General features: G+C 50.4%; 3 protein-coding genes across 5 annotated transcripts; 2 read left to right on the forward strand and 1 right to left on the reverse strand.

Moving 5' to 3' along the window:
* Positions 1–452: 452 nt before the first annotated feature.
* RNF183 (ring finger protein 183) lies at positions 453–7,720 on the reverse strand. Of its 3 annotated transcripts, none has more exons than XM_066580114.1 (2): positions 7,475–7,720; positions 453–1,133 (listed from the first exon to the last, which is right to left on the reverse strand). In XM_066580114.1, the coding sequence occupies exon 2, from the start codon at positions 1,076–1,078 to the stop codon at positions 524–526; it is 555 nt and encodes a 184-aa protein (XP_066436211.1). In that variant the 5' UTR covers positions 1,079–1,133; positions 7,475–7,720; the 3' UTR covers positions 453–523. The 3 variants fall into 3 exon arrangements, with proteins under 3 accessions (XP_066436211.1, XP_066436209.1, XP_066436212.1); XM_066580112.1 differs by having other exon boundaries at positions 7,339–7,715; XM_066580115.1 differs by lacking the exon at positions 7,475–7,720 and adding an exon at positions 4,325–4,370.
* A 6,826-nt stretch (positions 7,721–14,546) lies between these two features.
* LOC136580016 (RING finger protein 223-like) lies at positions 14,547–15,836 on the forward strand. Its single transcript, XM_066580177.1, has 2 exons — positions 14,547–14,612; positions 14,716–15,836. Exons 1-2 carry the CDS (start codon positions 14,547–14,549, stop codon positions 15,454–15,456), a joined length of 807 nt encoding a protein of 268 aa, XP_066436274.1. The 3' UTR covers positions 15,457–15,836.
* A 3,768-nt stretch (positions 15,837–19,604) lies between these two features.
* LOC136579968 (RING finger protein 223-like) lies at positions 19,605–22,608 on the forward strand. Its single transcript, XM_066580100.1, has 2 exons — positions 19,605–19,758; positions 19,836–22,608. Exon 2 carries the CDS (start codon positions 19,901–19,903, stop codon positions 20,453–20,455), a length of 555 nt encoding a protein of 184 aa, XP_066436197.1. The 5' UTR covers positions 19,605–19,758; positions 19,836–19,900; the 3' UTR covers positions 20,456–22,608.
* Positions 22,609–23,723: the final 1,115 nt, after the last annotated feature.

Here is a 23,723-nt window from a genome sequence, read left to right on the forward strand (position 1 = left end):
CTGATTTACAGCACTACTGTATTGCGCCATTTATACTGCAGTGGCCCAAGTTGGTAGTGCAGGTGCCGTTCCCATTGAATTCAATGCATTACCAACCCAGGCTGCTGCAGTACAGATGGTGCCATCTGCTTCCTGTGCCATCTGTACTTACAGCAGTGGTGGGACCCCGAAGGCCGCCCCCCGCCAGTCATGCCCAAAGTCCTTAACAATTCCTTTTAATTGAATTCTGATTAATGGCTTAAAGAGAACCTCATCAGCAGACCAAAAGTTTCAGAATTGGTGGAGTTATCCAAGTGACACCGGGGGTAACAACCAATATGGCTGCCGTTGTTACAGGAAAGCTGTGTGGCAACATAGGGGGCTCTACAAGGCAAAGGTGCCATTCAGAATCTTGGGAAAGCTGGGTCACAGTGACTTGGGAATAGGATATGACCATTATAGCGCAGCTGGTGTAATATAAAGAGGTATCCTTTATAGTTATTTATACATCTGCATTACAATGCTTATCGCACTTCGGGGGGTGTCACCGCGGACCCCAGAGCAACTTGCGAGTCCAGAAAATGGAAAAGATGAGCAGCATAGTGATCATCAGCATTGTCAGCATCATGTAGGAGAACATCCGCAACTGGGGGTTTCGCAGACACTGCCCGGAAGAGTCGTCGGAGGGAATAGTGGTTGGGGGTGTCTGTACCTGAGTCTGTTGGGGTCCATACAAGGACCCCGTGTCCTGGCCGACGTTGAGTGTGTAGACAGAGGGGGGGCGCTGGAAGAAGTTCAGTCTCCGGGTGTCTCTAATACAAAGTCCGTGCTTCTCCGGCTCTAGTCTGAGTTGGCTAAGGATGGCTGTGTTGCTGGGAAGGTCGGTGATCGCCTGCTCCAGGCGCAGGGTGGTGATCTGGCGGCACAGCGGGCACTGCAGGCGGTTCCTCATCGGGGTTGCAAAGCTTAGGTGGGCCAAACACTCCATGCAGAAAGTGTGGTGGCAGCTCAGGAGTTTGGGGGTCCGGAACATGTTGTTGTATGGGTTCCAGCACACGGGACACTCTGATTCCGAGTCGAATTTGGTAGGTTCTGCCATGTTTACCGGTCATTTACAAGCGGCTGTGCGGTGCAGGACGCCGACCAATCAGATGCTGAATGAAAAAACAAGAAAACGCGTAATAAAATAATGTACAGCAACAAGAAATGACGCAGCGACTGCAGCCGCCGGCCCCCCGCCCATCCCAACCTGCACAACCCCCAAAAATTCACTGTGAACTTTGACCACCATTAAGTCCTATCTCTGTGTCCACAGAACTTTGCCCCCATGGAGTCGCGGTCAGTCAGTGCGGCCATCTGCTCAGGAAGCGCGTGGGAACATTATATCTGCAAACACGTTCTCATATAGAGATCTCGCCCACATCATACACAGGAACAAGATGGAGGCCTTCATTCCTCCCGCCGCCTTGTATTCTAGTGCCCCCTCCGTACCTCCCGCCGCCTTGTATCCTAGTGCCCTCCGAACCTCCTGCCGTCTTGTATCCTAGTACCCTCTGTACCTTCCTGCACCATGTATCCTAGTGCTCGCTCAATACGTCCCGCTGCTTTATGTCCTAGTGCCCCCTCCACCCTCTTTCCTAGTAACCCCTCTTTACCTCCTGCCACCTTGTATCCTAGTGCCCTCCATACCACACTCTGCCTTGTATTCTAATGCCCCTCCGTACCTCCCTTGGCCTTGTATCCCATTGACCCCTCTGTATCTCCTACCGCCTTGTATCCTAGTCCTCCCTCCGTAACTCTCGCCATCTTGCATCCTAGTGCCCCCTCCGTAGCCTCCGCCATCTTGTATCCTAGTGCCCCCTCCGTAGCCACCGCCACCTTGTATCCTAGTGCCCTCCCTATCTTCCACCTCCTTCTTTCCTAGTGCCCTACGTATCTTCTGCCGCCTTGTATCCTAGTGCCCCTCCGTACCTCCCGCCACCTTGTATCTTAGTGCCCTCCATACCACACACTGCCTTGTATTCTAGTGCCCTCCGTACCTCCCACCGCCTTGTATCCTATTGATCTCTCTGTATCTCCCACCGCTTTATATCCTAGGGACCTCCATACCTGCCACCATCTTGTATCCCAGTGACCCCTCCTGTACATTCCGCCACCTTGTATTTTAGTAACCCTCCGTACTTCCCGCAGTCTTGTATCCTAGTTCCCCTCCATATTTCCACCCACCTTGTATCCTCCCGCCACCTTGCATCCTAGTGCCTCCTCCATACTTCCACACACCTTGCATCCTAGTGCCCTCTGTACATCCCACCACTTTGTATCCTAGTGCCCTCCATACTTCACACCACTTTGTATCCTAGTGCCCCCTCCCTTCTTCCCACCACCTTGTATCCGATTGACCCTTCTGCATCTCCTGCCGCCTTGTACACTAGTGCTCTCCATACTGCTCACGTTTTATATCCTAGTGCCCTCCATACTGCTCACATGTTTTATATCCTAGTGCCCCTTCCGTACCTCCCGACGTCTTGTATTCTAGTGCCCCTTCTGTACCTCCCACCATCTTGTATTCTAGTGCCCTTTGTACCTCCCATCGCCTTGTATCCTATTGACCCCAACGTATTTCCTGCCGCCTTTTATACTAGCTCACCGCTTGTATCCTAGTGACCCCTCTGTACCTCCCACCATCTTGTATTCTAGTGCCCCCTCTGTAGCCCCCAGCACCTTGTATCCTAGTGCCCTTCGTACCTCCCGTCGCCTTGTATCCTATTGACCCCAACGTATTTCCTGCCGCCTTTTATACTAGCTCACCGCTTGTATCCTAGTGACCCCTCTGTACATCCCGCCACCTTGTATTTTAGTGACCCTCCATACTGCCACACACCTTGTATGCTAGTGCCCTCCGTACGTCCTGCGAACTTGTATTCTAGTGCCCCCTCCGTAGCCCCCACCTCCTTGTATCCTAGTGCCTTCCGTAGCTTTTGCCACCTTGTATCTTAGTAACCCCTCTGTACATCCCGCCACCTTGTATCCTAGTTCTTCTCCATACTTCCACACGCCTTGTACGTTAGTGCCCATCGTACCTCCTGCCAACTTGTATCCTCCATATCTCACGCAGCCTTGTATTCTAATACCCCCTCAGTAGCCTCGCCACCTTGTATTCTAATACCCCCTCAGTAGCCTCGCCACCTTGTATTCTAATGCCCCATCAGTAGCCTCGCCACCTTGTATCCTAGTGCCCTTCATACCTACCATCGCCTTGTATCCTAGTGCCCTCTGTACATCCTGCCACCTTGTAGCCTAGTGCTCTCTGTACCTTCCGCCGCCTTGTATCCTAGTGCCCCCTCCGTACCTCCAGCCGCCTTGTATCCTAGTGCCCCCTCCGTATCTCCAGCCGCCTTGTATCCTAGTGCCCCCTCCGTACCTCCCGCCGCCTTGTATCCTAGTGCCCTCCGTACCTCCCGCCGCCTTGTATCCTAGTGCCCCCTCCGTACCTCCCGCCACCTTGTATCCTAGTGCCCCCTCCGTACCTCCCGCCGCCTTGTATCCTAGTGCCCCCTCCGTACCTCCCGCCGCCTTGTATCCTAGTGCCCCCTCCGTACCTCCCGCCACCTTGCATCCTAGTGCCTCCTCCATACTTCCACACACCTTGCATCCTAGTGCCCTCTGTACATCCCACCACTTTGTATCCTAGTGCCCTCCATACTTCACACCACTTTGTATCCTAGTGCCCTCTGTACATCCTGCCACCTTGTAGCCTAGTGCTCTCTGTACCTTCCGCCGCCTTGTATCCTAGTGCCCCCTCCGTACCTCCCGCCGCCTTGTATCCTAGTGCCCCCTCCGTATCTCCAGCCGCCTTGTATCCTAGTGCCCCCTCCGTACCTCCCGCCGCCTTGTATCCTAGTGCCCTCCGTACCTCCCGCCGCCTTGTATCCTAGTGCCCCCTCCGTACCTCCCGCCGCCTTGTATCCTAGTGCCCCCTCCGTACCTCCCGCCGCCTTGTATCCTAGTGCCCCCTCCGTACCTCCCGCCGCCTTGTATCCTAGTGCCCCCTCCGTACCTCCCGCCGCCTTGTATCCTAGTGCCCCCTCCGTACCTCCCGCCGCCTTGTATCCTAGTGCCCCCTCCGTACCTCCCGCCGCCTTGTATCCTAGTGCCCCCTCCGTACCTCCCGCCGCCTTGTATCCTAGTGCCCCCTCCGTACCTCCCGCCGCCTTGTATCCTAGTGCCCCCTCCGTACCTCCCGCCGCCTTGTATCCTAGTGCCCCCTCCGTACCTCCCGCCGCCTTGTATCCTAGTGCCCCCTCCCTACCTCCCGCCGCCTTGTATCCTAGTGCCCCCTCCCTACCTCCCGCCGTCTGGATCAGTCTCTCCCCCAATCTTGGGCTCCTACCTCTCAGGCAGTGAGATCCTGGTTGTGAATGCGGATCTGAGCCCCGAGGCAGCAGGATCTCCGCCGTCCCCGGAGATACAGGTAAACATTGTGGACGTGACTTCCTCTACAAGAGAACAGTCTGTGTCCTCCATAAAATTAATCTTTCTTCTCCCTAATCCGCCCGGCGCCGCGGCTGCACAGCACCGGCCCCTGCTTACCTCATGGTGTCACGGGGCCAACCGCTTCTATTTAAGGGGGTCGTCCCTTTTGGAGAATTAATAGGCTGATCATCGTGTGGGGAGGGAAGCTCTGCGGAGCCCCCCGGAGGCAGCGGTCACTGACCAATCATGTCTCCAGCCGAAAGCTGGATGTACCTCTACCTGGGCGACAGATGTACAAGCGGCCACTGACCGCGCTCCGACTGATAAAGTGCTAATTTGTCTGATCTGCTTGATGTTTAGCTCACCTGACCCGGCGGCCGTGTTGATGGCGCTCAATCTCCGAACGACCCCTGTTTGCAGTGAATGAAGGTGGACGGAATGATCTCTAGCCACCGCGCCTCCATTCACAGAGCGACTATCGGTCCAGGCAAGGAGCGAGTCGCTGGGACGGCTGTCGGGGACCTTAAGATACAGCTGGTGTTCTATGTGATCAGCCAGTCAGGTTGCAAGACGCTAACGGCGCTTTACAGTGAATGTAAACGCTGCAGCGACGGAGCGACCAACAATAATCTGCTGATCATTCAGTATCTGCAGCCTTAGAAATCGATCGGCCCGTATAAACGTCTACGAACAACGGCCTGTTTACCGCGAGCGGAGGCGGCGCCAGAATGCTGCTCCTCCATTCACTGAGCTCCGTGCGCTTATCTCTGGCCCAGCTCTTACCCCTATGGAGGGGCCCTTCGGCGCAGGCTGGTTACGTGTCGCGGACGTGCGCTGAAAGACATTACGCAGAAAAAAATCCACACGGCGCGACCGCTCAAGCTGCGCCGGGACAATGGTTTGCTGCAGATTTTAAATCGGCGTGGAGGATGCGGCGGCGGACCTGTGTGCAAAACACGTGGGTTTTGCGAATCCACGACGAAATCCGAAACAGACAACAGGGGCTGCTAACTTAGACTGGCGTTTCTAAGTAACCGCTGCGCCCGCGTAGCGAAGGGCGCGAGCTTCTTCATACATTTGTCACATCTCGTTACCTTCGTGCGTCCGATTTAGGCGAACGCAGCCACACGGCAGACATCTTCCTGCAATCTTTGCCATTAGTTGACGTAGATTAGAGCAAAATGTGATGGAGCGCACTTTTTGAAAAGGAAGGGGGGGGCGGGGGCACAGTGGAAATGGCCAGAAAGTCGCAGTTTTGACACTTGCGCCAGAATGGTGGCACCCAAGCCCTAATCCATAATCCCAACACCTTCTATCTGGATGTCGCCTTAAAGGGGTTTTCTGACCCTTAACTGACTCTTCACATTCCGGCTCTCTGCGCCCCATAACTACGGCGATGTAACGAGTTTCCTGCTCGTCCCGCGGCGCCGACTCTCCTCTCGTTTTACTACAGCGGCCATTAGAGTTTGCGCTGGCACTTCCTCCGCCCACCCCATCTCATTATCCTAGCACTGCCCACTGCGCTGCCATATGCCATAACCAGTACCCGATGCAGTGTGATGGAAGTGCGCAAACCACATCCCGCCAAACCTCTAACTTGGGGCTTTTACCCACTAGCGGTTTTTTTAATGGGACTTTCTAATGTTAAAATCGCACAAAAATCACAAAAGCCCAAACCTGCGATTTTTGTGCGATGCGCTTTTAGCACTATGAAGTCCCACTGATCGTCCGCAGCGGGTAGAAGCCCTTCGGGTGCTTTCACAACAACGTTTTATCGCACGACTTCTGTGCGTTGCGAGACGGAACTGCATGAAGCCTTCACTCACAATGCGGGTATTTACCCGGGGATCGGTCTCTCGCAGCACGTAATATTTCGGGGCGATCTCGGTCATTATTTTCAATGGAACCACAAAAAAATGGAATCACAGATGCGATGTTCACGCGCGGACATTATTATTATTATTTTTTCCTATTTTTTTTGTCACGTGAACAAAACGCCTCGCGAACGGAGAGAAAATCACGTTGAACAGAGCGATACTGCGCCGGGTTTCGCAGTCGCCGGTCTACATGCAGCCTTACAGGAAAGTGACGCAGTCAAGAAAAGTGGATGGAGCCAGCGGATGCGGAACAGAAAGTTCCTGCAAAAGGGGGAGTCATGTGACCCGCGGGGAACGGAGCGAATCGCAGCATCTTCCCAAATTATAAAATCCTATAGAAATCATTTAAAGGGACAGTACTCCAAATTAAGCAGCGTTACATAAGACCAGCGGCTACATTTCTTGTCACTAATCCCACTGAAGAGTAGAGTCTGGCTTTCCCAAACCTAAAGTGGCTGATACCAGAGGGTAATAGCTTAGACACTGCTTCCCGATCGTCGCTCGTTTACATACAGCGGATCATCGCCAGCGGAGGAACAGATGATCACTGATGCGGTTGGCGACGCACACATTTGGCGCAGGACGTCCCTGTTTACAGGGTGAGATGCTCTGCAGACCCTCAGCGTTGTTTTTGCTGCATTATTGATGTGATCAGCCAACAAACGAGCATCGGCGCCTCGGTCAGCTGATTGCGGACATGTTTACACGCGCCAACGACCAGGGATGAACTTCACACAACCGTTTGTCTTATCGGCTGTGCAAAAGAAACTTTGCCATCTCAATCCGGCCTGAAGCGGCTGATAACAGAAAGCAATAGGAAGCACTCACCTGTCCTGCCTAACTTCTCTCCAACTCGGAAAGGCTGATAACAGGAGGCAATAGCTTGTGCTCATCCATGTAACACCTGGGAAGGGGGCGCCGCAGCATTACACGCCGGAGTCCTGCAGAAGGTCACAATGACCCCCATCATCCACATATACCCAGGGTGGTAGTATATCCGTATACTCACCAGCAGCTGGCGGTCCCGTCTGCAGCCACTCGTCTGTGGGTAACCTCACCTGGAGCGACACTTAATACTCCGGGGGTCGGTCATCTTATATGGGGCAGGTAAAGGGTTAAAATAAGTCACAAAACCCAGAACACACCTGAAGGCGAAAGACGGAGAAACACAGAAGAGCAGGTGACAATGTGCAGGTAACAGCAACAGGTGGGGGAGGGGAGAAGCGGACCGGGGCGGGGCTCAGACTGTCAATCAGCTCATGTGGCCACAGATTTCTGCTATACCTAAGCCAATAATGTGTGATACTGCCTGCTGGGCCGTGTATCTAATCCTATCCTGTGTGATACTGCCTGCTGGGCCGTGTATCTAATCCTATCCTGTGTGATACTATCTGCTGAGCCGTGTATCTAATCCTATCCTGTGTGATACTATCTGCTGAGCTGTGTATCTAATCCTCTCCTGTGTGATACTGTCTGCTGAGCTGTGTATCTAATCCTATCCTGTGTGATACTGTCTGCTGAGCCGTGTATCTAATCCTACCATATTGTGATACTGTCTGCTGAGCCGTGTATCTAATCCTATCCTGTGTGATACTATCTGCTGAGCTGTGTATCTAATCCTATCCTGTGTGATACTGTCTGCTGAGCCATGTATCTAATCCTATCCTGTGTGATACTGTCTGCTGAGCCATGTATCTAATCCTATCCTGTGTGATACTGCCTGCTGAGCCGTGTATCTAATTCTATCCTGTGTGATACTGTCTGCTGAGCCGTGTATCTAATCCTATCCTGTGTGATAATGTCTGCTGAGCTCTGTATCTAATCCTATCCTGTGTGATACTGTCTGCTGAGCCGTGTATCTAATCCTATCCTGTATGATACTGCCTGCTGAGCTGTGTATCTAACCCTATCCTGTGTGATACTGCCTGCTGAGCTGTGTATCTAATCCTACCATATGTGATACTGTCTGCTGAGCTGTGTATCTAATCCTACCATATGTGATACTGTCTGCTGAGCCGTGTATCTAATCCTATCCTTTGTGATACTGCCTGCTGAGCCGTGTATCTAATCCTATCCTGTGTGATACTGTCTGCTGAGCCGTGTATCTAATCCTATCCTGTGTGATACTGTCTGCTGAGCCGCGTATCTAATCCTATCCTGTGTGATACTGTCTGCTGAGCCGTGTATCTAATCCTATCCTGTGTGATACTGCCTGCTGAGCCATGTATCTAATCCTATCCTGTGTGATACTGTCTGCTGAGCCGTGTATCTAATCCTATCCTGTGTGATACTGTCTGCTGAGCTGTGTATCTAATCCTATCCTGTGTGATACTATCTGCTGAGCCTTGTATCTAATCCTCTCCTGTGTGATCCTGTCTGCTGAGCCGTGTATCTAATCCTCTCCTGTGTGATACTGTCTGCTGAGCCGTGTATCTAATCCTATCCTGTGTGATGCTCTCTGCTGAGCCGTGTATCTAATCCTATCCTGTGTGATACTGCCTGCTGAGCTGTGTATCTAATCCTATCCTGTCTGATACTGCCTGCTGAGCTGTGTATCTAATCCTGTGTGATACTGTCTGCTGAGCTGTGTATCTAATCCTATCCTGGGTGATACCGTCTGCTGAGCCGTGTATCTAATCCTATCCTGTGTGATACTGTCTGCTGAGCTGTGTATCTAATCCTATCCTGTGTGATACTGTCTGCTGAGCTGTGTATCTAATCCTATCCTGTGTGATACTGTCTGCTGAGCTGTGTATCTAATCCTATCCTGTGTGATACTGTCTGCTGAGCCGTGTATCTAATCCTCTCCTGTGTGATAGTCTGCTGATCCGTGTATCTAATCCTATCCTGTGTGATACTGTCTGCTGAGCCGTGTATCTAATCCTATCCTGTGTGATACAGTCTGCTGAGCCGTGTATCTATCCCTATTCTGTGTGATCCTGTCTGCTGAGCCGTGTATCTAATCCTATCCTGTGTGATACTGCCTGCTGAGCCGTGTATCTAATCCTATCCTGTGTGATGCTCTCTGCTGAGCCGTGTATCTAATCCTATCCTGTGTGATACAGTCTGTTGAGCCGTGTATCTAATCCCATCCTGTGTGATACAGTCTGTTGAGCCGTGTATCTAATCCCATCCTGTGTGATACAGTCTGTTGAGCCGTGTATCTAATCCTATCCTGTGTGATACAGTCTGCTGAGCCATGTATCTAATCCTATTCTGTGTGATACAGTCTGTTGAGCCGTGTATCTAATCCCATCCTGTGTGATACAGTCTGTTGAGCCGTGTATCTAATCCTATCCTGTGTGATACAGTCTGCTGAGCCATGTATCTAATCCTATTCTGTGTGATACAGTCTGTTGAGCCGTGTATCTAATCCCATCCTGTGTGATACTGTCTGCTGAGCTGTGTATCTAATCCCATCCTGTGGATCATCTTGTCCGCCTGGTCGGCTGGGATTTCGCCTTTGTTATGTTACGTAATCCGCTGATCTACCAGTATAATTGTTGGACGATGACTGCTGATCACGCAGGGTTTGTTTACAGACGGTAACCATGGAGACACATTGCTCTGCATAAGAGCTGCAGACACAAAACGGAAGGAAATTTTAAAGGACCAATGTCATTTTTCAATTTAGATGCGTTGGCGCAATAAAAGAAAAGGTAACAGTAGTGAATGTACTCGCCATGTGGGGGCGCTCTGGAGGATGGGACCTGCTCTGCCGCTCCTCAGACAGGCTGGAGGTGGAGCGAACGCCACAAGAGGAGAAGCGTCCGTCACCGTGAGCTCATCACCCCAAATCACAGCCGTGAAGCGGTCCGTGGCCCTGGTGCTCTACGTCTCCGATAAAATCCGACAAGTCGCCACTTGGCGCCTATTTGTGGAAGGAATCAGTCAATGTTTGTTAAGTCAATACAGAATTCACGAGGCGGATGATTTCACAAGAGAGGAGCGTCCCGAAATCATCCGGATTATTACTTCCTGCTAATAACAAGTTACAATACAGCAGATAAGAGATTGAGGATGGAGAAGGCGTGAGAACCGGAGCTCCGGCGACACCTGCTGGTCACACACCGAACTGCAACCACTAAACCAGCAGCTTATAATAGTGCTGGAGTGTAAAAAGAGGAGCAGCTGTCAGTCATATATGATGGAAATGCCTCATTATGACACGCTGACACTTCGGGGACGGGATAATGACACGCTGACACTTGGGGGACAGGATAATGACACGCTGACACTTGGGGGACAGGATAATGACGCGCTGACACTTGGGGGACGGGATAATGACACGCTGACACTTGGGGGACGGGATAATGACACGCTGACACTTGGGGGACGGGATAATGACACGCTGACACTTGGGGGACGGGATAATGACACGCTGACACTTGGGGGACGGGATAATGACACGCTGACACTTGGGGGACGGGATAATGACACGCTGACACTTGGGGGGACGGGATAATGACACGCTGACACTTGGGGGACGGGATAATGACGTGCTGACACTTGGGGGACTGGATAATGACACGCTGACACTTGGGGGACGGGATAATGACACGCTGACACTTGGGGGACGGGATAATGACACGCTGACACTTGGGGGACGGGATAATGAGACGCTGACACTTGGGGGACGGGATAATGACACGCTGACACTTGGGGGACGGGATAATGACACGCTGACACTTGGGGGACGGGATAATGACACGCTGACGCTTGAGGGACGGGATGATGAGACACTGATACTTTGGGGATGGGATAATGACACGCTGATACTTGGGGGATGGGATAATGACACGCTGATACTTGGGGGATGGGATAATGACACGCTGACACTTGGGGGACGGGATAATGACACGCTGACACTTGGGGGACGGGATAATGACACGCTGACACTTGGGGGACGGGATAATGACACACTGATACTTGGGGGACGGGATAATGAGATGCTGATACTTGGGGGACGGGATAATGACACGCTGATACTTGGGGGACGGGATAATGACACGCTGACACTGGGGGGACGGGATAATGACACGCTGACACTTGGGGGATGGGATAATGACACGCTGACACTTGGGGGACGGGATAATGACACGCTGACACTTGGGGGACGGGATAATGACACGCTGACACTTGGGAGACGGGATAATGACACGCTGATACTTGGGGGACGGGATAATGACACGCTGACACTTGGGGGACGGGATAATGACACGCTGATACTTGGGGGACGGGATAATGACACACTGATACGTGGGGGACGGGATAATGACACGCTGACACTTGGGGGACGGGATAATGACACGCTGACACTTGGGGGACGGGATAATGACACGCTGATACTTGGGGGGACGGGATAATGACACGCTGACACTTGGGGGAGGGGATAATGACAACCTGACACTTGGGGGGACAGGATAATGACACGCTGACACTTGGGGGACGGGATAATGACACGCTGACACTTGGGGGACGGGATAATGACACGCTGATACTTGGGGGACGAGATAATGACACGCTGATACGTGGGGGACGGGATAATGACACGCTGACACTTGGGGGACGGGATAATGACACGCTGACACTTGGGGGGACGGGATAATGACACGCTGATACTTGGGGGACGGGATAATGACACGCTGATACTTGGGGGACGGGATAATGACACACTGATACGTGGGGGACGGGATAATGACACGCTGACACTTGGGGGACGGGATAATGACACGCTGACACTTGGGGGACGGGATAATGACACGCTGATACTTGGGGGGACGGGATAATGACACGCTGACACTTGGGGGACGGGATAATGACACGCTGATACTTGGGGGGACGGGATAATGACACGCTGACACTTGGGGGGACAGGATAATGACACGCTGACACTTGGGGGACGGGATAATGACACGCTGACACTTGGGGGACGGGATAATGACACGCTGATACTTGGGGGACGGGATAATGACACGCTGATACGTGGGGGACGGGATAATGACACGCTGACACTTGGGGGACGGGATAATGACACGCTGACACTTGGGGGGACGGGATAATGACACGCTGATACTTGGGGGACGGGATAATGACACGCTGATACTTGGGGGACGGGATAATGACACACTGATACGTGGGGGACGGGATAATGACACGCTGACACTTGGGGGACGGGATAATGACACGCTGATACTTGGGGGACGGGATAATGACACGCTGATACGTGGGGGACGGGATAATGACACGCTGACACTTGGGGGACGGGATAATGACACGCTGACACTTGGGGGGACGGGATAATGACACGCTGATACTTGGGGGACGGGATAATGACACGCTGATACTTGGGGGATGGGATAATGACATGCTGATACTTGGGGGACGGGATAATGACACGCTGATACTTGGGGGACGGGATAATGACACGCTGACACTTGGGGGGACGGGATAATGACACGCTGACACTTGGGGGACGGGATAATGACACGCTGATACTTGGGGGACGGGATAATGACACGCTGACACTTGGGGGATGGGATAATGACACGCTGACACTTGGGGGACCGGATAATGACACGCTGATACGTGGGGGACGGGATAATGACACGCTGATACTTGGGGGACGGGATAATGACACGCTGACACTTGGGGGACGGGATAATGACACGCTGACGCTTGTGAGACGGGATAATGACACGCTGACACTTGGGGGACGGGATAATGACACGCTGACACTTGGGGGACGGGATAATGACACGCTGACACTTGGGGGGACGGGATAATGACACGCTGACACTTGGGGGACGGGATAATGACACGCTGATACGTGGGGGACGGGATAATGACACCCTGATACTTGGGGGACGGGATAATGACACGCTGATACTTGGGGGGCCGGGATAATGACACGCTGACACTTGGGGGATGGGATAATGACACGCTGACACTTGGGGGACGGGATAATGACACGCTGACACTTGGGGGACGGGATAATGACACGCTGACACTTGGGGGACGGGATAATGACACGCTGACACTTGGGGGGACGGGATAATGACAGGCTGATACTTGGGGGACGGGATAATGACATGCTGACACTTGGGGGACGGGATAATGACACGCTGACACTTGGGGGACGGGATAATGACATGCTGACACTTGGGGGACGGGTAATGACACGCTGACACTTGGGGGACGGGATAATGACACGCTGATACTTGGGGGACGGGATAATGACACGCCGACACTTGGGGGACGGGATAATGACACGCTGACACAGGACTCGGCGCTGCTGTCAGGTCGGTAAGGTTTGGCTCCCTTTAGGTCCTTATATCTAATATATGAGGCTATTAGAGTTAACCCCGCGAGCCCCCAATTACTAAGAATAAGAGAACTGTGAATGATAATTATGTAGTCATCTATTTTTGCCGCATGTGGGGTCATCAGGATCTCTGGGCCGAACATAACCGATAACACCACCAATATCTCTTTGGGACCGAAGGCCGGATTTACAGACACAAGCGTTATATCCACCCGGGTTTATTGCGCTTGTAAAACTGCAATCTCCCCTGCGGTTGTAATACATTTTGTGAGAACATTACATAGTAACGATAATTAAACGGGAAAAATAAAAGCTGTGATGTTTGTCTGAGAATAATGGGTGCCATCGTCCATAAACGAGGACGCGGTGCCACCTTTCTTGCCTCGCAGCGTTGCTGCATGAGAACATGTAAATACATCCATTAAAAATAATGGGGTGTTTTTACGTGCGATTTCTGAATATCCCGCAATGCACAGAAATCACACGTGAAAATCCCCCTAATAGTGATGACTAAACCCCATTATCAGGTGTCACCCTCCATAAGGTACGATTACCCTGGACTCATCACTTCCCTCCAAGTAGTCTAAGGGGCGGAGTCTATGTGTGACTCCTCCTCCTGCTTCTGATTGGCTAGAGAGCTTATCCTACAGAATAGTTAACACTTCGGACCCCAGACTGAACCTACTGACAGCGGCACACCTCCTAACTTAAAGGGGCCGGTCCGGTAATTCCCTGCTGCTGCTCTCCGGCACGGCTGATATTTGCATCTGGCCAGCCCATGTAAATAAGACCTTCAGAAGGAAACAGATCTAAAAAGTAGATGAGATCTCGTGCAGTGATGAATATGAGGTGCGGAGTCACTGTCACCGAGTAACGTGATCCCGTGTAGCTCTATGAAGCCACGCCAGCAAGTAAATATTGTTACTAGGCGTAGTGTGAACACAGAGCCGAATGAGACTGTAACCGAGCCCGCCGCAGCGTCCAGGACTGCGCCCTACTGTCCCATACTGGGGAACAGATGGGAGACCCCCTGTGAGAACCTTCTTGTCCTTCATGATCTAGGGAACCTTCATCAGAACCTTCTTGACTCGGGACTTCTGTCTTCAGGTATTTCTGCTGTTAGAATGTGGTCAGGACATCTACACAGCTACAGAACCCAAGAGTCCTGAAGACCCACAAGCCTTGGGCCTCTTTCCTTTGAAGTTGGCCATAGATGGACATCCTTGGGTGAAGGCCATGGAGCAGGAGTATTCAGTGCCTGAGTGCTCGATTTGCTTTGCGTCTTATGACAACGTCTTTAAGACCCCCTTGCTGCTGCCATGCTCGCACACCTTCTGCATGGAGTGCTTGTCCAAGCTTTGTGTCTTTCAGAAGGAGCTGGAAACATTCTGCTGCCCCATGTGCCGGGCTGTTGTCACCATCCCACCTGGAGGCGTCCCTCAGCTACCCGCTAATATGAATATTGTATCTCGCTTCCCGCCATGGATGGGCGAACTCCAGAAAGTGTGGATGGAAGGCTCCAAACTCTGCTGGAAGAAGAGGTACAACCACAACTATGTCACAAGTACCCCAAACACGGTGTCCCATTTCCCTCAGGAAGAGAGCATCGTCATCGTCTATCTCCTGACCCCCGCTCAACCAGGTTTTCCCCAGAGCGGAGACCTGCTGATGGTTCCACAACAGCCTCCTTATCATCGGTGCAACGTCATGTTGCGGAATTACGGTTGCATCTTGTGGGTCTTCATCTGCTGCATCATCCTGCTGTTTTTCTTGGTGTTTTTACCAACATATCTGCGCCTTTAACTCAATAAGGATCTGTGGGGGTCGAATGTTCTTCATTGGGGAACCCAAGAGGTCAACGTCCCACCATTACCAAACTCTAGTCTCCGAAGGCCCACTTATGGCTTCACCACCCTAGACCTATCTGACGGACATTTATACATGGTGTGGACTGTTTGTTGGTTAATTCAGTTGTAATGTACTTGTGTGTATTTGGCTACTATCCGCTCCCTGTGTGGCTACTGCTGTTTTATTGTCACATTAGTCAGTTTTGCATCATGAAGTCACGTAAGAGCCATGGAACACGAGGGGACAGCGTTATAACAAGAGGGATTTTACCGAACGTGTGCCAACTCCACAAACATGCCGACTGTTGCACAAATATCACATAATAAAATGAATTATCGCACTGTCAGCATTTTGTAGAGCGTTCCTTCTAGAACATCTGACTGGGCATCAGGGGGTAACAAAATGTCTGCGTGTTAAAAATGGAAAGTTGGTTTGCAATGAATTACTGTAAAACATGAAGATGAGACCGATGCAACCCAAATGCCCCGGTGAGTGGTGGTTGGCTCCATTCACTGTCTGCTGCGCCATTTTTCCGTCCAAAAAAACAGAAATCCGACAAACTAGAAGCGACAGGAAGCCTTTCCGTTTTTTTTGAAATCCCATTGAAATCAGTAGCTGGTGCCGGGTTTGGGAGGAACTGAATATCGCATACGTCAGCCATAAACTGGAAGACTCGAGTCTACATAGTTGTATGTGGAGTCCCACCACAAGCATGGAAGGTCCTATCTTCACGGCACGCCTTGTCAGGCACAGAAGCCCAACTGGTGGTCCCAGCGGTAATCGTTGCTGTGCTCTTATACAGGAGGCCCATCGCTAGTGAATGGAGGCGGAGAGGACTGGGGATCTTTCTGGCCCACCCGCCTCCATTCACAGTAAACAGGCAGTTTGTAAGTGACCGACTGCCTGTTTACACAGCTGTTCGTTGTTCAGCTAATGCATGCAGCAAACTGAAGGAGAAGCAAACAAATTCTCGCTGGTCGTTCATCGGGCCGGAATCTGAACGATTTATTGGCACGTGTAAAAGGACCCATAATGCCAAAGGACGTACAGCTATGTCCTGCAGCTTCGCAGTATGTATGAAGGGAGATTGCAAGGCAACCTTGCTCCAAAGAACGTGAGTGCGGCTTTTTTTTTTTTTTTTTTAAGGCTGGAGCTGCGCCGCTCATCGAAGCTGTTAACCCTTTAAATGCCCCAACCTTGGGTTGCTATGCAGTTGTCATGACAACTGGGGGCCTTCTGAAAGGCCCCAGGGCTGTCATTGCAGAATACCTATCAAGTCATGCCTGTGGGGTGGCCTGATAAAATGCCTGTCAGATCGCTGTATAATGCAATGCTATGGCATTACATAATACTGCAGGAGCGATCAAAGCATCGCAGGTTGTGGCCCCCTCTGGGGACTAAAAGAAAGCCAAATTAAGTTTTTAGAGTTTTACTAATTATTTTAAAAAATAAGAGGTAATAAAAGTAAAAAAAACAACTTTGACATATTTATAATAAAAGAATCTCAATAATAAAACAAAAACACGTATTTGGTAGCGCTGCGTCCGTAAAAGTCGGATTTATCAAAACAATGCGTTATTTACCGCGCATGGTGGACTTTGTAAGAAAAAAATGAAAATAAAGGATGCTGGAACTGCACTTATTTGGTCACCCAGTCTCCAAGACAGAATGTAATCAGGAAGTGGTATGTACCAACGGAAACTACAGGCCGCCCCCCACAAAATGAGCCCCACACAAAATGGGCCCCACACAAAATGGGCCCCACACAGCTACGTCCACGGAGGGATAGAGAGTTACAGCGGGCAGAAGATGGCGGCAGAAGGGGATTTAGAAAAACATTAAATATCTTCTATCTTAAGAAACCGATCGAAGTTTGGTATGGCGGTAATCGCACCGACGCACAGAATAAGGTTAGCAGGTCATTTCTGTTGCAGTGTGCGCCGCAGAAACAAGACGCACCTAAAGATGGCGCAATTTTTTTCCATTTCACTTCACTGAGTGCATTTCACTTCACTTCACCTAATGTCTTTCAGTGCATTAGGCCAAATGCCCACGGACGGATAATCGCTGCGTAAATCGCGTCCAGACACCTGCGAATGCCACAGTAATGTCCGTCCATAGACATGCTGTGTTAAATGATTCTCCTCTGCGATTTTCCGCTTGCGCGGGATAATCGCAGCATGTTCTATTATGTACGGAAAATCACACGAATGGCTTCCATTGCAGTCAATGAAAGCCGTCCGTCCCGCGATACTTACGCAGTGTGAGCCCTGCGGAAGTATCGTGGGGGTCCGCGTCACAGCCCAGCGCCCGCGTGAGATACTTGTGGCGGATCCGGACAGGTGGGTATAGGGTCTCTGAAGGGGAACCGGGCCTGATTTCATTATAGGGGTTAAACGGAAGGAAGCGGTGATAACTTTGCCCAGAAGAGCTGACCCAGACGGTGCCGGCTCCATCCATGTGCCGTAAATGTATAATCGCATGGCATTGCTTACCACCCATCAGAGTCATGAACTTACGGCAGTTGGCACCAAGGATACGTGTATGTCCGCGCTCCAGATTTGTTACAGTAATTTCAGCGAATGAAACTCAGTTCCCTACATCTGAATGGAGGCATTTTTTTTTTGGGGGGGGGGGGGGGAGCAAAAGTTTTCTTTGCAATTCCCATTCAGATGCCTGCGGCAGATACAAGAATTTGCTGCTACAAATCAGCCGCGCATGAATTCAACCTTAGGCAAACATTGCTGCTTTCTCCCAGAAAGTGCCACTCCTCTCCACAGGTTGTAGCCGGTACTGCAGCTCTGACCCATTGGAGTCAAGCAGCAGTGACATACAAAACCCATGGACAGAAGCAGTGGTGCCACCACCATGACGGGACCTGAGATTGCAGCCTCAGCCAGCAGTCCGCAGGACCAGCGGGTTGCCGGTATTTATATTTTACTGGCCATTTTAATAGCCACCTGTGAGCCGGCCGGGCAGCAGCCCAACAATCATTTAACTATTTGCTCTGTGGTTCCAGACTCGGGGACCCCCGGTGCTGTAATCAGAGTGCGACCTCTGACCCTCTGCTCCTGTACACAGCACGAATGCCAGGTAGAGAGATCGGGGGGGTCACACTCCGATCACAGCGGCCGCAGCTCCTGCCATAGCCGGAACAGAGCTACAGAACAAGTGAGTTAAATACTTGTTGGGTTGCTGCCCAACTGGGGCTCACTATTACTACTGGGGCCACTAAGGGAAACAGTTTCACTAGTGGGGCCACTATTACTACTGGGGCTACTAACAAGACTCACTATTACTTCTGGGGCCACTATGGGGAACAGTATTACTATTGGGGCCACTATGGGGAACAGTATTACTATTGGGGCCACTATGGGGAACAGTATTACTATTGGGGCCACTATGGGGAACAGTATTACTATTGGGGCCACTAACAAGAGTCACTATTACTACTGGGGCCACTATGGGGAACAGTATTACTATTGGGGACACTATTGCTACTGGGGCCACTAGCAGGTGTCACTATTACTGGGGCCATTAAGGGGCTCATTATTACTATCAGGGCCACTAAGGGGGACACTTGTTATTGGGCCACTATGGGTGGCATTAGTACTCTGTCACTTCAGATAATTCTTAGTGGTTCCAACATATGTTGGGTATTTTGTGTATTGGCTTTTTCAATGCCTGTAAAATGAATGTTTTTTTTGCCCATGGGTGGGGACAGCCATTTCACACTTCACGTCAGGCAGTATATAGGCTTGGGGCCCACTTGGACAGAAGTGGTGCTGTTTCTAGAAGAAAGCAGCCATGCTTCTCCAATCCTGAAAGCTTCTGGCCCCGTCCATGATCAATGCGAATTAATGCGACCTCTGAATGATTTACTGCAGAACACAACTCCATGATATAAATGAGGACCTGAATGTCCCGTTCGCAGCTATTCGCGTCTGATGGGTAACCGTCCGTCCTGCCTCTCCTGGGAGAGAACGTGTTTGATGGTTTCCTCCAAAGTGTCTGCATTGTTTCCTTCCTCAATTGTTTGTGTTGCTATGTGATGAGGGAAGGACGAGTGACCCAAGAATCATTCTTGGCTCAAGGCTGGATAAAACCCGAAGCTGACTGTTGGTTACCAAGCGAAGAAAGGACGGAAGCTACATACATACAGAGATATCTGCCGAGTAAGAAGATTTCATGTCAGAGAAGTGCCCCAATGGAGAGGACGTAAAAATGGAGATGGAGAAGGCTCTCGGCACAAGACGGGTAAGATCCCATAGTGTACTTAGTAGACATTACTCAGGGAGGAGATGGTGATTGAAGAGGACTTTGTGTCTCCGCAGGGGAAAGATCCAACCTAGAGAGAGTCTTATTCTGGAGCAGAGCGAGTCAAAGATCTGGATACGACATGGCGGCAACCACTCCACGGCAAGAGGATCCTGAAGAACATCTCAGCAGCCTCCTTGAGTGTCCCATCTGCTACATCTCCTATGATAACATATTCAAGACGCCGTTGCTTCTTCCGTGTTCTCACACGTTCTGCATGGAGTGTCTCTCTAGACTTTGCCTGTTCATCAGGAAGTCTCAGGAATTTCCCTGCCCTTTCTGCCGGACATTGGCTCAAATCCCACAGGAAGGGGTGCCAAAAATGCAGCCCAACCTTGAGATTGTAGCCCAGCTTCCATCAGAAATGCAGACTCTTCAAGAAGTCTGGGCTGATGGATACAAACTGTGTTGGGTGAAAAAGAAGGACTCTTTGGAAGGTAAAGGATCTCTGGTTACATTACATCTATTGTCCAGCAGCGGGGAAGACCAGGCGGGTCCAGATGGCCTAATCTCCGTTGAACAGACTGGCTTCCGGGGCTTCTGCCAGAGCGTGTGGGGCATCGGGGCCGCCATTATCATGATTGGCATCCTCCTGTTCACGGTTCTGTTCTTACCGATATATATGAACCAAAAGTGACGCAAAATCCAGACATCTGCTCTGATTCGTCGGCAGGTGGGTTGGGGTTTCTTCTACAATGAAGAGCTTTGGAGTCACCTTAATTATTATTGACTGGTGGTATGATCTCTGCCCACATTGGTTGGGGTCCTTGATTCAATGGAGCTCAGGTACTTCCATCACTGCTCAAAGACCCTCCCGAAAGTTCTCCTCTTATAGGTCTATATGACAATATCGCCTTTTTGGGAGTTCTCCTTTGAAGGGATAGTCCTGAGATATTTATGGCATGTCCACAGGATACAGTCTGATGGGTGCGGATTCCTCCTCTGGAACCTATTTCCTGTTCTGCCCCCACTGCCCTCAGCCACCCTGAATGGCGGCCAGAAGGACAGAAATAAGTGAGAACATTGTACTACATAACTTCTAAGACGGTATGGAAACGAAGCAAACAGTATAGCACCGTGAGCAATGGAAGCGGCGTACGTCGTTGTGCTATGCAGTTTGTGAAAATTCCTTTGACCTATATAGGGGTTACAGAAACAGCGCAGTGCGGTTCGCTCAGCCGTTTCTCTCACTGTTCTCCTTCATAGCGACCCTCCACAATTCTGTCCGAAGGCTGGAAGGGGCATATTACCTGTAGTTGACTGTGTTGGCCGTCGTCCAGCTGGTTCAGGCACCTGTTATCTGGTGGCCAAGATGGCAGCCACTATTTTCTAACTACAATATGCACTGCCCTGTGATTGGCCAGTGCTGAATATGTGAGCAATGCTGACCAATCACCAGGTAGGTAGTCCTCCATCGATCCAGAAGGGGACCAGTGCTATCTAATAAGGTGGCCACCTATCTATCATTGGAATGAAGGCCTGCTCAGGATGGGTTGGGGGGTGGGGTCGCAGCAGCTGGACCCCCACAGATCAGGCCTCTAATGACCTATCTTAAAGCTCCCCCCCTATAATGTCCGTTTATGTTCTCCACAGATTTTCACATTTGCATTTTATCATTTTTTTAAATAAATTTTATAAATAACGAGTAAAACAGAAGTGACAATGAAGATGGAGAGTGAGTGCAGACCCGTCTCACCCGCACTCTGCAGCCCTGGGGGGTTATGTGCTCCGGGGGGCTTCATTCACAGAAGGGAGGTGGCAGGACATCTGCCTATGGAATGTCATGTATGGAACGGCTATATAGTCCAGTACTAGAACCAGATACATCTACTATATGGTTATGAGGGTCCGACCTCTGTGCAAGTCTGAAGGGGCATCTAACAATTGTGGCACCCCCAGAGGTAGGACGCACAACTGCACATGCATCTCTCCGACAGGTGAGGGAAGAGGCACCCCCTCTCAGATGAATGGTCGGACCTCCATCAGACATTATAATTTCAATGATAGTAAAAGTGAGATGATTTGATGTGCCGGAGAATCAGAAGTCCCGACATTAGCAGACAGTCCGGTAAGAGCACCTACCTTCTGGAGGACGTCCAGCACCATACTCCCATAGTGCTACACCAGCGCTGGTTCTTCATCTGTGCCAGATTACTAGGATTTCCACCGCATTGGTTGCTTACCTCCTTAAGGACAGGGATTTCTTTTATCCCTTTTGGTTTTTCCTGCCCACTTTTAAAAAATCATACCTCTCATTTCCCCATGGACGTCTCTGCCGGAGGGGGGGGGGGGTTGTTGATTTTTATGGGACGAGTTGTAATTTTCAGTGGGACTGCTTAACCCCTTAAGGTCCAGGCACTTTGTACAGATTTTACCCACTGGGTGATTTTGCTGCCCTATTATTTTTCCGTGACATATAGGACGATTTTTAATATAGTTTTTCACTGCCTTTTTTGTTTTATTGAGGGTAAAAAGCTTACAAAAATGTTTTTAAATGTATAGTTTTTTTTTTAACCCCTTAGTGACGGCCCTATAGTGTGTTTACGTCCTGCCATTGCAGGACATGTATGGAGAAAGATAACGCCGCTATCTCCCTCCATACATCGCGGGTGTCAGCTGTTTATTACAGCTGACACCCCCGGGCAACAGCCCCAACACGCCGCGTAGCCAATCGGGGCTGTTAACCCTTTAAATGCCGCTGTCAATTCTGACAGCGGCATTTAAATCCCCCGAACGATATTTGGGGGTCCCGTACAGCCCCCTCCCGCGGTGAGATCGGGGGGGGGGGGGGGGGGTATGGGTGTCGTGGCAGCCGGAGGCCTTCTGAAAGACCCCAGGGCTGTCATGTCAGAACACCTATCAAGCCATCCCCGTGGGGTGGCCAGATAGACTGCCTGTCAGTATGATGTAATGCTATGGCATATATCAAGAGGCAGTGTGAGTGGCTGTCTCATCGGTGCCCTCACAGGTGTAATTCGCTACTCCATTTGGTAGTCAGCTACCTGCATGGTGAGAGGATGCAGTAATCTGCCCTCCTCAGTCAGTAAGTAATAGCAGTTTTCTGTAATTGTTTTTAATTTTCTATATTTCCCCTTCTGTGATGTACATCATACTGCAGGAGCGATCAAAGCATCACTGTTTGTGGTCCCCCCCGGGGACTAAAAGAAATTGTAAAAATAAAAACAAAGTTTTACTAATTATTTAAACAAAAAAGGAATAAAAGTGAAAAAAAAAACCCTTTTGCCTTATTTACAATAAAAGTTCTAAATAATAAAGAAAAAATACGTATTTGGTATCGCTGCGTCTGTAAATGTCTGATCTATCTAAGTAATGCATTATTTACCCCGCATGGTGAACGTCGTCCGAAAAATAATAATAAAGAACGCCAGAAATGCGCTCGTTTGGTCCCCCCCTCTCCAAGAGAAAAATGTAATAAAAAGCGATCAAAAAGTCCTATGTATTCAAAAACGGTACAAATGGAAACTGCAGGACATACGGCACAAAATGAGCCCCGGGCAGCTATGCTAAGGAAAAAATTTAAAAAAAGTTATTGTGCGCAGAAAATGGAGACAGAAAATAATTCCAAAAAATTAAATATCTTTAAAAAATATATACAAGTAGTACAGCAAAAAAAAACAACCTATAAATTTGGTATCGTTGTAATCGCACCGACCCGCAGAATAAAGTTATCGGGTCATTTTTGCTGCAATTTGTGCGCCATAGAAACAAGACGCTCTGAAAGATGGCGGAATGATGTTTTTTTCCCATTTCTCTCCACTTACAATTTTTTTCCAAAGCTCTTCAGTACATTCTATGGTACAATAAATAGCACCATTGAAAAATACAACTCGTCCCGCAAAATACAACAAGCCCTCAAACAGGGACGGCGATGGAGAAATAAAGGA

Source organism: Eleutherodactylus coqui, chromosome 10 (assembly GCF_035609145.1).
Source record: "Eleutherodactylus coqui strain aEleCoq1 chromosome 10, aEleCoq1.hap1, whole genome shotgun sequence".
NCBI lineage: Eukaryota > Metazoa > Chordata > Amphibia > Anura > Eleutherodactylidae > Eleutherodactylus > Eleutherodactylus coqui.